The 12064-nt window shown below is 38.7% G+C and overlaps 2 protein-coding genes across 2 annotated transcripts; both read left to right on the plus strand.

Annotated features, from left to right (window-relative positions):
- Positions 1 to 5996: 5996 nt before the first annotated feature.
- On the plus strand, positions 5997 to 6440 carry LOC138885032 (secreted RxLR effector protein 161-like). The gene has a single exon (XM_070165917.1). It carries the CDS (start codon positions 5997 to 5999, stop codon positions 6438 to 6440), a length of 444 nt encoding a protein of 147 aa, XP_070022018.1.
- An 830-nt stretch (positions 6441 to 7270) lies between these two features.
- LOC138885033 (uncharacterized) lies at positions 7271 to 8506 on the plus strand. The gene is made up of 2 exons (XM_070165918.1): positions 7271 to 7509; positions 7621 to 8506. The coding sequence occupies exons 1-2, from the start codon at positions 7271 to 7273 to the stop codon at positions 8504 to 8506; spliced, it is 1125 nt and encodes a 374-aa protein (XP_070022019.1).
- The last annotated feature ends 3558 nt before the right edge of the window (positions 8507 to 12064 follow it).

The raw sequence follows: 12064 nt of genomic DNA on the forward strand, positions 1-12064 counted from the left end.
AAAGGCTTAAGTAAATAGAAAAGGAGAAAAATGAATGTCATGCTCAAGAAAGAGTGACGTTACGTCTCTCTAGTTCCCCCGAGAAAGAAGAAAATGACTCAAAAAGTCAAAAAAGTATGAGCCGAAAAGAGAAAATGGAGTGCTTAAGGAAAGATGAAACCATTCTATTCCAACAAGTCCTACTTTGATCCAAAAGCTGTCATTACATCCCGCAAAGCCCTGCATGATTTCAAGTTGAGTGAGCTTATATTAGTGGTGATTTACATAAGGGGCAAGCTTATGGTACTTAAAGCCGGACTTGTGACATTCTTTTGAGAAAGATGAGCAAACTTTTCAACAATCCTTGCTTCAAGTGTTACATTCTAAAGTGAGATTTGCTAATGGAGAGTAGAGGAGGAGGAGTTCGGGATCAGTAATGACCTACATGAAAAAGCGAGCTTCCTTGATGAATAGAGTGTCACGAGCCAAGTTCACCCTCCGTGAACTGTCGTGGCAGCACCTAGTCTCTACAACTAGGTAAGCCTAACAATTTGCGGAAATGAAACGAAAGATAAAACTAGCCAAAAACTATGAATAAAACATAAATTAAACGTTTAAGATGCCGCTCGACATACACAAATATACACTCTCAAACTGAATCAACTCCCAAAACCCGAAATCTCATGAAATCACAAGCTACAGATACTACATAGTGTTCTAACTCCAGAATGTCTAATCAAAGGAAAATACATAAGGGCTATAGCTAAACGAGAGAATAGAGAGGGACTCCTCGATCTACGGACGTGGCAGATATACCTCGAAGTCTTTGAAGACCGCCTCGCCTCACTGAAAGTATGGCTGAGCCGAAGAACCTAGATCTGCACATGAAAAACATATGCAGGAAAGGGCATGAGTACACCACAATGTTACTCAGTAAGTGCCAAGCCTAACCTCGGTCGAGTAAGGACGATGAAGGTCAGGACCCTACTGGTTGTATATATATATATATATATATATATATATGACAGGGTAAGCAGTATGAAATGAAATAGTATGATTAAAGTACTAACAGTCGATAAGGAATTAAAGACACAGAAAGAATATCACTCAGTACATAGAAATAGCAACAAGGGGATCTACCGGGATATTGTCTCGTAGTCCAAAACACAAATGTGCAGAGGGATCTACCGAAATACAGATCCATAGTCCCAAAGTAAATATCTAATATAGGGGAATCTACTGGGTGTTGTCCCGTAGTCCCAAATATAAATGTGTAGGGGGGTCTACTGGAATATTGATCCGTAGTCCCAAAGTAAATATGCAGTACATGGGGATCTACTAGGTGTTGTCCTGTAGTCCCAAATATAAATGTGCAGGAGGATCTACTAGAATACCGATCCGTAGTCCCAAAGTAAATATCCAGTTGTTGGCCCAAGTACAGGTGAAGTTTTGAAAAGTGACAAAAGAACTCAGACATGGACCAGGTCCATCTTGTGAAGCAAAGTCATGATCAACCCAAACATGTGAGATGCACGTGAAGGAGATAAATCTAACTTATCAGAAGTAATATCTCCTGATCTAATCGAAAAGGTTGCATATTGGATAAGGATAGAAAGACTCCTTACACGAAGAGAACACAATTTAGGAAGAAGATAGTGTTAGAATATGAGATTAACTAGAACTCTTCTATGATAGAAGAGTAGCATCTGAATCCCAGTCAATCTCTAATTACTAACTCATTAAATATCAGTGTTGTTCTCTTTTATAGGTAATGCACATAAGTAGAAGTTAAACTTAAATTGAGAACAAAAGAGCAAGATGATTTTGCAAGCAATTTATGTGTGATTCAAGCGTGTAATCCTGAAGCTACTTGAACAAGATAGAAGAACCAGTTCCAAGTGTCTATCTTTTATTCTAGTTCAATGTAGTAGGTGATTTTACATTGTACCTTTTAGATTTTATAGAAGCAATTGTATTAGGTACATATAGTGTTCTAGTTAGAGTTAACTTGAAGTTGTCCCAACAGTTGAGGCTGTGTGCCACAACGGGATTAGAGTTAATCCTAGGTTTACAAAAGAGTTTTTGTAAATGCAGTTTTTGGCTCAGTAATTTTAGTAGAAGTTTGGGAAAATCCTACTGAGTAGTAGGTTGTGATTTTTTCACCTTTTGAGCCAGGTTTTTTCCACGTAAAAATCTCTGTGTTCTTTATTTTCTTTACTTATTATTCCACAAATAGTAGTAGTTGGAACACATAGAAGAACAAAGTCCTTCTATAATCACGTTAAGCAAAAATTGGGTACCACATAAATGACCCCCCCTTCTTATGTGGTATTGGCGTATAAAACAACAATTGGTATCAGAGCGGGATATCCTTGAAGAGGTTAACACCTTAGGAAAAGAACAGGATGAGTGCACCACCTGGAAACTGGGAAGGGCAATCCACTTCTAGGCCTCCACTCTTTAATGGTCTGTACTATTCTTGGTGGAAGAACAGGATGAGAGATCACATCATAGGAGAAGACTATGAACTCTAGGATATAGTCACTGATGGTCCCTTGGCTACTACAAAAAAGAATGCTGAAGGAGTGGACATGCCAAAGACAAGAGCTGACTGCACTGCTGAAGACTTGAAGAAATGGGAAAAGAATGCCAAGGCCAAGAAATGGCTTGTGTGTGGACTGGGTCCAGACAAGTACATCCGGATTCAAAGATGTACCAATGCTAAGGAGATATGGGATACTTTACAAGTGGCTCATGAAGGAACTCTTCAAGTAAAGAGATCAAGAGGAACACTGATATATTCTCAATATGAGAATTTCACTATGAAGGAAAGAGAAACTATCCAGGAGATGTACACAAGGTTCACAACACTAACAAATGAACTTAAATCTCTTGGGAGAATTATCCTTGAAGAAGACAAGGTTGAGAATATCTTGAAAAGGGTCTTACCAATAACTTGGGAAAGCAAAATCATTGTTATTCAGGAATCAAAGAACATTGCTACTCTCAAGTTGGATGAGATGATTGGAAATCTCACTGCCTATGAACTGAGAAGGAAAGCCATGAAAATTGATGCACCCAAGAAGGAAAAGAGTCTGGCTCTCAGAATAGCTGAAGGTGCAGATCTGGAGTATGATGAAATGGCCATGATCACAAGGGATTTCAAAAAGTACTTAATGAGAGGAAATGGTTCTTCAAGAGGTACAACCTTCAACAAACGAAGGGCTCCTGAGAAACAGACCAACGAGGGTTACTACAAATGTGGAAAGATTGATCACATGATCAAGAACTATCCTCAGTGGGAAATTGAATGGAAGAAGGAAAGGGATAAATGAAGGAACAGGAAGAAGGAACAGGTTCAACCCAAAAGGAACAAAGGATCAACAAAGGCTATAGTTGCTGCTTGGGGAGAAACATCATATGAGGATTCAGAAGATGAAGCTAGAGATGAACAAGCACGTATGTCCATCGGAGAATCAGATGATGAACAAGAGGTCCAAGTGAAGGGAAGTAGCCAAATATGGTACATGGATAGTGGCTGCTCAAAACATATGACTGGAAGCAAGAATCAGTTCCTTTCACTTGAGGTCTTAAAAGGAGGTAATGTCTCCTTTGGAAATAGGAAGAAATGTGAGATTATTGGGGCTGGAAAGGTAGGTAAGACAGACTCACATTCCATTGAGAATGTCTACTTGATAGATGACTTGAAATATAGCCAAATCAGTGTATCACAACTGTGTGACAGAGGTAACCTTGTAGCATTTACCTCTACCAAATGCTTTGTGATTAATCTTACCACTGACAAGATTATTTTGCAGGGAAAAAGAGTTAATAATATTTACATTGTAGATTTGTCCACTCTTTTAGAAAATGAACTCACTTGCCTAAGTGTGTTGGACAATGATCTCCTCCTGTGGCACAAATGAATTGGTCATGCAAGTCTGAATCAACTCAACAAATCAGTCTCCAAGGACCTGGTGATAGGGTTAACTAACATCAAGTTCAAGGAAGACAAAGTTTGTGAGGCCTGCGCAAGGGGGAAGCAGGTAAGATCATTCTTTAAAAGCAAGAAAATGGTAAGCACAACCAGGACGATGGAACTGGTTCATATGGATCTCTGTGGTCCAATGAGAACTTTGAGCAGAGGTGGTAAGAAATATGTGATGGTACTTGTTGATGATTACTCTAGGTTTACCTGGGTACTGTTTTTAATATATAAGGATGAAGCATTTGACATGTTTACTGCCTTTGTTAGAGAAACTCAGAAATAACTAGGTAATCAACTTGCATCAATCAGGTCTGATCATGGAACTGAATTTGAAAATGCTAAGTTTGATGAATTTTGTGATGAACATGGTATAGATTATAATTTTTCTGCCCCTAGGACTCCTCAACAAAATGGAGTAATTGAAAGAAAGAATATGACTCTTGAAGATATGGCTAGGACTATGCTTCTTTCTAGTAAACTGCCTCATAGCTTCTAGGCAGAGGCTGTAAATACTGTATGTTACATCATTAATAGATGCATGACTAGACCTCTTGTAGAGAAGACTTCCTATGAGTTACTTAAAGGGAGAAAACCAAATATTTCCCATCTTAGGGCATTTGGATGAAGTGCTTTGTGCACAATAATGGAAAGGACTCGCTAGGTAAGTTTGATCCCAGAGTGATGAGGGAGTATTCTTGGGATATTCTTTACAAAGCAAAGCTGATAAAGTGTTTAATAAAAGAACTTTGTGCGTAAAAGAAAGTGTACATGTAGTTTTTGATGAAACTAACATTCTTTCTTAGAGACATAAACATGAAGATGAAGCTATTGGGATGGTAAAAGACTTGAGTGAAGCCTCAGATCAAGCTAAAGTTGCACCAAAAGAAGGAACAGGTGATGGAACAGGTTCTTCCATCCAGGGCAACCTGACAGGGGGAACTGAACAAAGAGAAAATGAAACCAATCCCCTAAAGGAACCTGTTCATGACCCTGTTCCTCAGCAATAGAACATGGGAGAAACTTCAAGCAGAAATCAATTGGTTGTGAAACCTCACAAGTATCAAAGTTCTTATCCCATTGAGAACATAATCATTGTTCTAACCTATGGAGTTAAAACTAGATCACAATTAAAAAATTTGTGTACTTTTGATGCTTTCCTATCTCTTGTTGAGCCTAAAAATGTTGTTGAGGCTTTGCAGGATGCAAATTGGGTAAATGCAATGCAAGATGAACTCAATCAGTTTGAGAGAAGTCAAGTTTGGCATCTAGTTCCAAGACCCAAGGACAGATCAATAATTGGCACTAAATAGGTCTTCAGAAACAAGCTTCATGAAGATGGAACAATTACAAGAAACAAGGCAAGACTGGTGGTCCAAGGTTATAGCCAAGAGGAGGATATAGATTATGATGAGACCTTTGCTCTAGTTGCAAGACTAGAGGTAATAAGACTCCTCATAACCTTTGTAGCACATATGGAATTCACTCTTCATCAGATGGATGCCAAAAGTATCTTCCTGAATGGCTACCTAAAAGAAGTGTTTGTTAAACAACCTCTAGGGTTTGAGATCAAGGAGTGTCCAGAACTCAAGCAGGCTCTTTATGGACTCAAGCAGGCTGCTAGAGCATGGTTTGAACGATTGTCCAAATTCCTGCTTAAACATGGCTACAAAAGAGGTAAAATTGACAGTACTCTATTCATGAGGGAAAAATGTAAGAATCTTCTTGTGGTACAAATATATGTTGATGACATAATTTTTGGGGCAACCACTGACAAACTAAGTAAGGATTTTGCCAAATTAATGGGGAGTGAGTTTGAAATGAGTATGATAGGTGAGCTTAACTTTTTCTTAGGCTTACAGATCAAATAAAACCCTAATGGAACCATGATCCATCAGTAGAAATATGCAAAAGAGTTGATTAAAAAGTTTAAAATGGATGAATCAAAGGAAATAGACACTCCCATTGCAACAACTACTAAATTAGACATAGACGAACCTGGTTCATCTGTTGATAGAAGTTGTATAGGGATATGATTGGTTCACTTTTGTATCTTACTGCAAGCAAACCTGACATACTTTTCAGTGTAGGGCTTTGTGCTCGTTTTCAGGAAAATCCAAAGGAATCTCACTTGACTGTTGTCAAGAGGATACTAAGATATTTGAAAGGCACTACTGATCTGTGTCTTTGGTACCCTAAAGGTAGTAATTTCAATCTAGTAGGGTACGCTGATGCTGAATATGCAGGTTTCCTTGTGGAGAGGAAGATCACCTCAGGTATGGCTCATTTTCTTGGTTCATGTCCTGTGTCATGGGCTACTAAAAAGCAGAATTCAGTGGCCTTATCTACTACTGAGGCTGAATATGTTGCTACTGCCTCTTGTTGTGCTCAATTGCCATGGATCAAACAGCAGCTGATAGATTTTAGCATTGAAGTTGGTGCATTCCTCTCTTCTGTGATAACACTAGTGCTGTAAGTATGACAAAGAACCTTGTTCATCATAAAAATGACTAAGCACATAGATGTTAGACATCACTTTTTAAGAGATAACTATGAGAAAGGATTGATCACTATAGAATTCTGTGCTACTGATAAACAAATTGCTGACACCTTTACTAAAGCACTAAGTAGAGAAAACTTTGAAAGGAACAGGTTGTAATTAGGGATGATTAGGATCACCTAATAGAACCAGCTCAGAATGCACAATGAAAAAAAATTGAAAAAAAAAATTTTGGCTAGGAAATCCGAACTTGTGTAAATATCTAGATTAATTTTCACTCAGCTTCATACTGTAATTAGTATACTCCTGTGACATGTGTTAATATGACTCACTGATCTCTTACAAAATTTTCTCTATTATGGTAAATTGAGGCATGGTTAAGAGAATTCTAAATGAAGAACCTGGTTCATCTGAATGCTAAGCTATGTTTTCTATACTCTGTACAATTAAAAATATAAATATTTAAATCATAAGCAGAAGTCGTACAATTGTTCAACTCCTTAGAAAATTCTATTCGTTTGTTTTTGAACCAGTTCCGTCCGCATTAGAACTCTAAACCACAAAAATTGCCTAAAATCTAGGGAAGCTTAACCGTTCATTCAAAACTAAACTTTCAAGTTGATTAGACCTCTAATTGACTACTGCTAAAAGCTGCCATTATTTATTAAATGAGTATTTCTCTTTAAATACGCATTATTACCTCCTGCCATCTCCATAATTCTAAACCATCAAAAACCCTTCTTCACTCTCAATTGCTTTCTTCTCCAAAGTTCTAACTCACCAATTCTCTCAAGAAATAAACTATAATGACAAACCCACAAGACAATCCTGGAACTCCTCCACAACCCACTCCCTCTGATTCATCTACCTCTCTTCCACCTAGTACGACTCCCAAACCCAGGCTAAGAAGAGTAAAAATACTTGCTCCTAAAACGGTGGCATCTAGTGCTCTCTCAAAGAAATTGAATGAGCAATTGAAGGCAAGTCACGCTCAAGACTCTAATTCTAACTCTGATTCTGAGTCATACAAATATGCTAGTGAGGGGTAAGGACCTGGGTCTTCCGACTCTAAGAAGGCTCAAGAATGCCCTTCTAAGGTAAGTTCTTCTTTAACTGAGAATTTAGAAAATAGGTTTGTTTTGGTTGGGCCTAACAGGGATGTGGAATTACCTGAATTAAGAAGAAGTGGAGGTAAAAAGAAATCTAAAAAAGAAAAAGAGAGAGAGGGTGGATGTGGTGACGAGAGGGGAAAAGGGAAAGGAGTGGTTGATTATTCACCCACTGCTGATTTGTTTGTACCTACTATTTATGGGGTTGTACAAGAAAATGTTGAAGAAAGTGCCAAGAAGTCAGGGGGAAGTGGTTCTGGTAAAGTTACTGAAGGGTTAGTTCATTTAAGTGCACAGGGAGATGAACCTTGTTCATCAACTGAAGAGACCTCAGCAGACCTTTTGAAAAAGAAAGGGGCAAGTTACGATCCAAAGAAAAAGAGAACTCCCACACCAAAAGCTCCCAGTGACCCTAAACCCTCCAAGAAAAGACAGGCTTCCTCCCCAACAACTACTGAAACTTCCTTGCCCAAGGGAAGAGCCACAAGAAGCAGGGTGAAACATAGTGAGAGTGATCTACAAAAGGCTCTAGCTGAAAGTAAGAAGAAAAGAATTGCTAAAGGAAAGGATAAGGTTGCAGAGTCCTCAAAAGCTGTTGATATTGAGGAGATGGAACAGGTTTATAAGGAGAAAGTTACAACAGTAGAGGTTCAGACCCCCAAGCCCAAAAAGCCCAAGACTTCTTCCAAGAAGTCTTCCTCTGTGTCTGAGTCTGCTGAACCTTCATTGGCTAAGAGGACAAGGTCTGTAGTGAAAAGAAAACAAGTTAGAGTTTCTGAAGATGAGGAATGGAGTGGTGAAGAAGAAAATGAGACTGATGGTGAACAAGACAAGCTTGCCATGTTTGGCAAAAGAAAAATTTTGAAGGGAAGATTGCTGAAAGATTTGGTGGAACCAGGGATGGTTCGTTTGGTTGACATACTGGCTGCTTAGGGCTGGAAGGACATGGTCCTTCAGATGGATGGGAGATTGGCCAGAAATAAAATCATTGAATTAATGGCAAATGTTGAAGTCAAAGATGGCAGAGTTACAAGCAAAGTCAAAGGAGTTCAAGTGACATTTGAGGCAGAGAAACTAGGAGAGATTCTAGACATCCCTGCTGAGGGATATGATGATTACACCAGACAGAGATGGCCAAGTCTGGATTCCCTTCCATCTGCCATTACAATCACCAGGAGATTTTTTGATGAAGACGTGAATGAGGCCAAGTTTGTGCACAAGAGTGAAATGAAGCCACAACACAAAGTCATTTTTGAGTTTGTCAACAAGTGCCTACTGCCCAGGCAGGAGAGAAGGCATATTGCAAATTATATGGACTTAGTTCTGATGGAGTGCCTTGAAAGTGGAAGGCAAATCATTTGGCATGCATTCATCATCAAGCTACTGGACAGGGTTACCAATGGCTCCAAGGATTATGCTACCCCCTATGGCTTCATTCTAACTACAGTTCTGGATAGGTTCAATGTGCCTCTGAAGAAATGGGAAATGTCTACAAGCAAGGATTACTTTGGTATTAATACTTTGCTCGCTTGCGACTACTTAGTTGATGCCATCCCAAATGAACCTGGTTCATCCAAGAAGACTCCTATCAATAGTAAAGTTAGGGCTCTTGTTCAGGAAAGTGAAGCCAAGGATACTGATATAGCTAGGCTAAAGGCTCGTGTGGTAGAGGTGGAATCTGAAAGGGATGCTCTCAGAACTGAGCTCACCAAGGAAAAGGAGAAGAATGATGGAATTCTTCAAAATATGTTGAATCTTCTCCAAGCCCAAAAACCAGCCCTCTAGCTCTCCCAAGCCTTAGGAATTCTAGTATTTATCTCTTGAACCCATCTAGTACCTTCAGTGACCCGGATTAGGGATTTTTCTTTCTTTTTGCTCATGTTTTGAATATTTTTTCTTTCTGGTTGTGGATTGTGGTAGCAACATATCTTCTATAAATGATATCTAATGTTTTTGCTCTTGTTAAATGTTAATATTTCCTTGATAGTTTAGATATGTTTGCTCGATTACTAATGATTAATCCATGATTGCACTTGCAGTTGCCCCAGTGGCCATGAGTACTTATTAAAATTTGGGACTCACGCTTTGTATGCAACTTTTCGATGATGCCAAAAGGGGGAAGAGATATTGTACTTTACATATTCTGAATAAGTGATATTTAAAACCTAATTAACCTGGTCCTTAATGATAAGTGAATATTCTAAACTTTGTATTGGTGGTTAAGCTGAGTTCTTACAGGATCCAAGTAAGTAAAACACACAGAGTTTGTCATCATCAAAAAAGGAGAATTTGTTGGCCCAAGTATAGGTGAAGTTTTGAAGAGTGCAAAAGAACTCAAACATAGACCAGGTCCATCTTATGAAGCACAGTCATGATCAACCCAAACATGTGAGATGCACGTGAAGGAGATAAATCTAACTTATCAGAAGTAATATCTCCTGATCTGATCAAAAAGGTTGCATATTAGATAAGGAGAGAAAGACTCCTTACATGAAGAGAACACAGTTTAGGAAGAAGATAGTGTTAGAATATGAGATCAACTAGAACTTTTCTACGATAGAAGAGTAGCATCTGAATCCTAGTCAATCTCTAATTACTAACCCATTAAATATCCGTGTTGTTCTCTCTTACAAGTAATGTACATAAGTAGAAGTTAAACTTAAATTGAGAGCAAAACAGCAAGGCGATGTTGCAAGCAATTTATGTGTGATTCAAGCGTGTAATTCTGAAGCTACTTGAACAATATAGAAGAACCAGTTCCAAGTGTCTATCTTTTATTCTAGTTCAATTGTAGTAGGTGATTTTACACTGTACCTTTCATCTTTTATAGAAGTAATTGTATTAGGTACCTAGAGTATTCAAGTTAGAGTTAACTTGAAGTTGTCGCAATAGTTGAGGCTGTGTGCCACAACAGGATTGGAGTTAATCCTAGGTTTACAAAAACATTTTTGTAAATGTAGTTTTTGGCTCAGTGATTTTAGTAGAAGTTTGGGAAAATCCTACTAAGTAGTAGTATGTTTTTTCATCTTTTGAGCTAGGTGTTTTCCACGTAAAAATCTATGTTTTCTTTATTTTCTTTACTTATTATTCCATAAACCGTAGTAGTTGGAACACATAGAAGAACCAGGTCCTTCTATAATCAAGTTAAGCGAAAATTGGGTACCACACAAATCACCCCCCTTCTTGTGTGGTATTAACTAGCTCAATAACTCGAAATCACGTTATTGCCACGAGTACCCGACTCCAAATAGCCCAAATCTATTCAAATAATTGTATAATGTAAATATAACTTCGAGTAACTAATTTAATTAATTAATTCGAAGCTAACACGCGAAATTAAGAAAATTGCCCAAAAATTCCCTCGGGCCCACGTCTCGGAATCGGATAAAATTCACAAAACTAGAATCCTTACACTTTTACGAATTCATACATATGAAATATATAAAAATCCGACCTCAAACGACTCAAATCCCTACATCAAAGTCTCCAATTTTATACCATAAACTCTCAATTTTTAACCACTAGTTCCATAAATTTCTTGTCTAATCAGTAGAACATCACCATAGAAATAAGCTTTGGTTCCAAAGATCTTACCTCCACGAAGTTCCCTTGAATTCCCTCTTAAAATCTCCCAAAAAGATCCCAATCCGACTTGAAAATGGTGAAATAAAGCTACAAATTGCGAAGGAAACATTATATAGGTTCCGACCTAGGGATTCCGCACCTGCGACCCTTTTTCCGCTTTTCCGGTGCCGTTTCTACGGTCTAACCAACCGCATATGCGATTTTCACTTAATGCACTGGGACCGCACCTACGCCCATATACCCGCTCCTGCGGTCCCGTAGGTGCAAGAAAGCAGCCACACCTGCGATTTCTTACTTTCCCTCATCTGGCCGCATCTGCGGCTGACCACACGTTTCTGCAGTTCTGCACCTGCGGTCCCCAATCCGCAGGTGCGGTTATGACAGTAATTCAATAGCTTCAGTTGCACACTCTAACTCCCAACTTCCCGTCAACCATCCGGAATCATCTCGAGGCCCCAGGACCTCAACCAAAAGTATGAACAAGTCATATACCACTATTCAAACTTGTACCAATCTTCAAAACATTAAAACAACCTCGAATCATCAAAACACCCTTGGATTCAAGCCTAAGGGTTCCAAAACTTCCAAATTCCGCTTTCGATCAAAAAGTCTATCAAACCTCACCCGAATGACCTGAAATATTGCACACACGTTCCAAATGACCTACTCAACTTTCCGGAATTCCATTCCGACCCCTATATCAAAATCTCACAATCGAACCAAAAACTTCAAAAAATTCAACTTTTGGCATTTCAAGCCTAAATAAGCTACAGACCTCCAAAACACAATCCGAACAAGCCCCTAAGTCCGAAATCGCCCAATAGAGCTAACGAAACCAACAAAACTCCATTCCGAGGTTGTCTTCACACTGCTACGACTACGGTCCAAATTCTAAAGCTTAAACTC

The sequence above is a fragment of the Nicotiana sylvestris genome, chromosome 2, assembly GCF_000393655.2.
Source record: "Nicotiana sylvestris chromosome 2, ASM39365v2, whole genome shotgun sequence".
In the NCBI taxonomy this organism is placed as follows: Eukaryota; Viridiplantae; Streptophyta; class Magnoliopsida; order Solanales; family Solanaceae; genus Nicotiana; species Nicotiana sylvestris.

Excerpts from the sequence above, each read along its gene's own strand:
- LOC138885032 (XM_070165917.1), top strand. The coding sequence starts at position 5,997 with ATGATTGGTTCACTTTTGTATCTTACTGCAAGCAAACCTGACATACTT.
- LOC138885033 (XM_070165918.1), top strand. The coding sequence starts at position 7,271 with ATGACAAACCCACAAGACAATCCTGGAACTCCTCCACAACCCACTCCC. Across the intron at positions 7,510-7,620 it reads TACAAATATGCTAGTGAGGG|GGATGTGGAATTACCTGAAT; the intron begins GTAAGGACCTGG and ends TGGGCCTAACAG.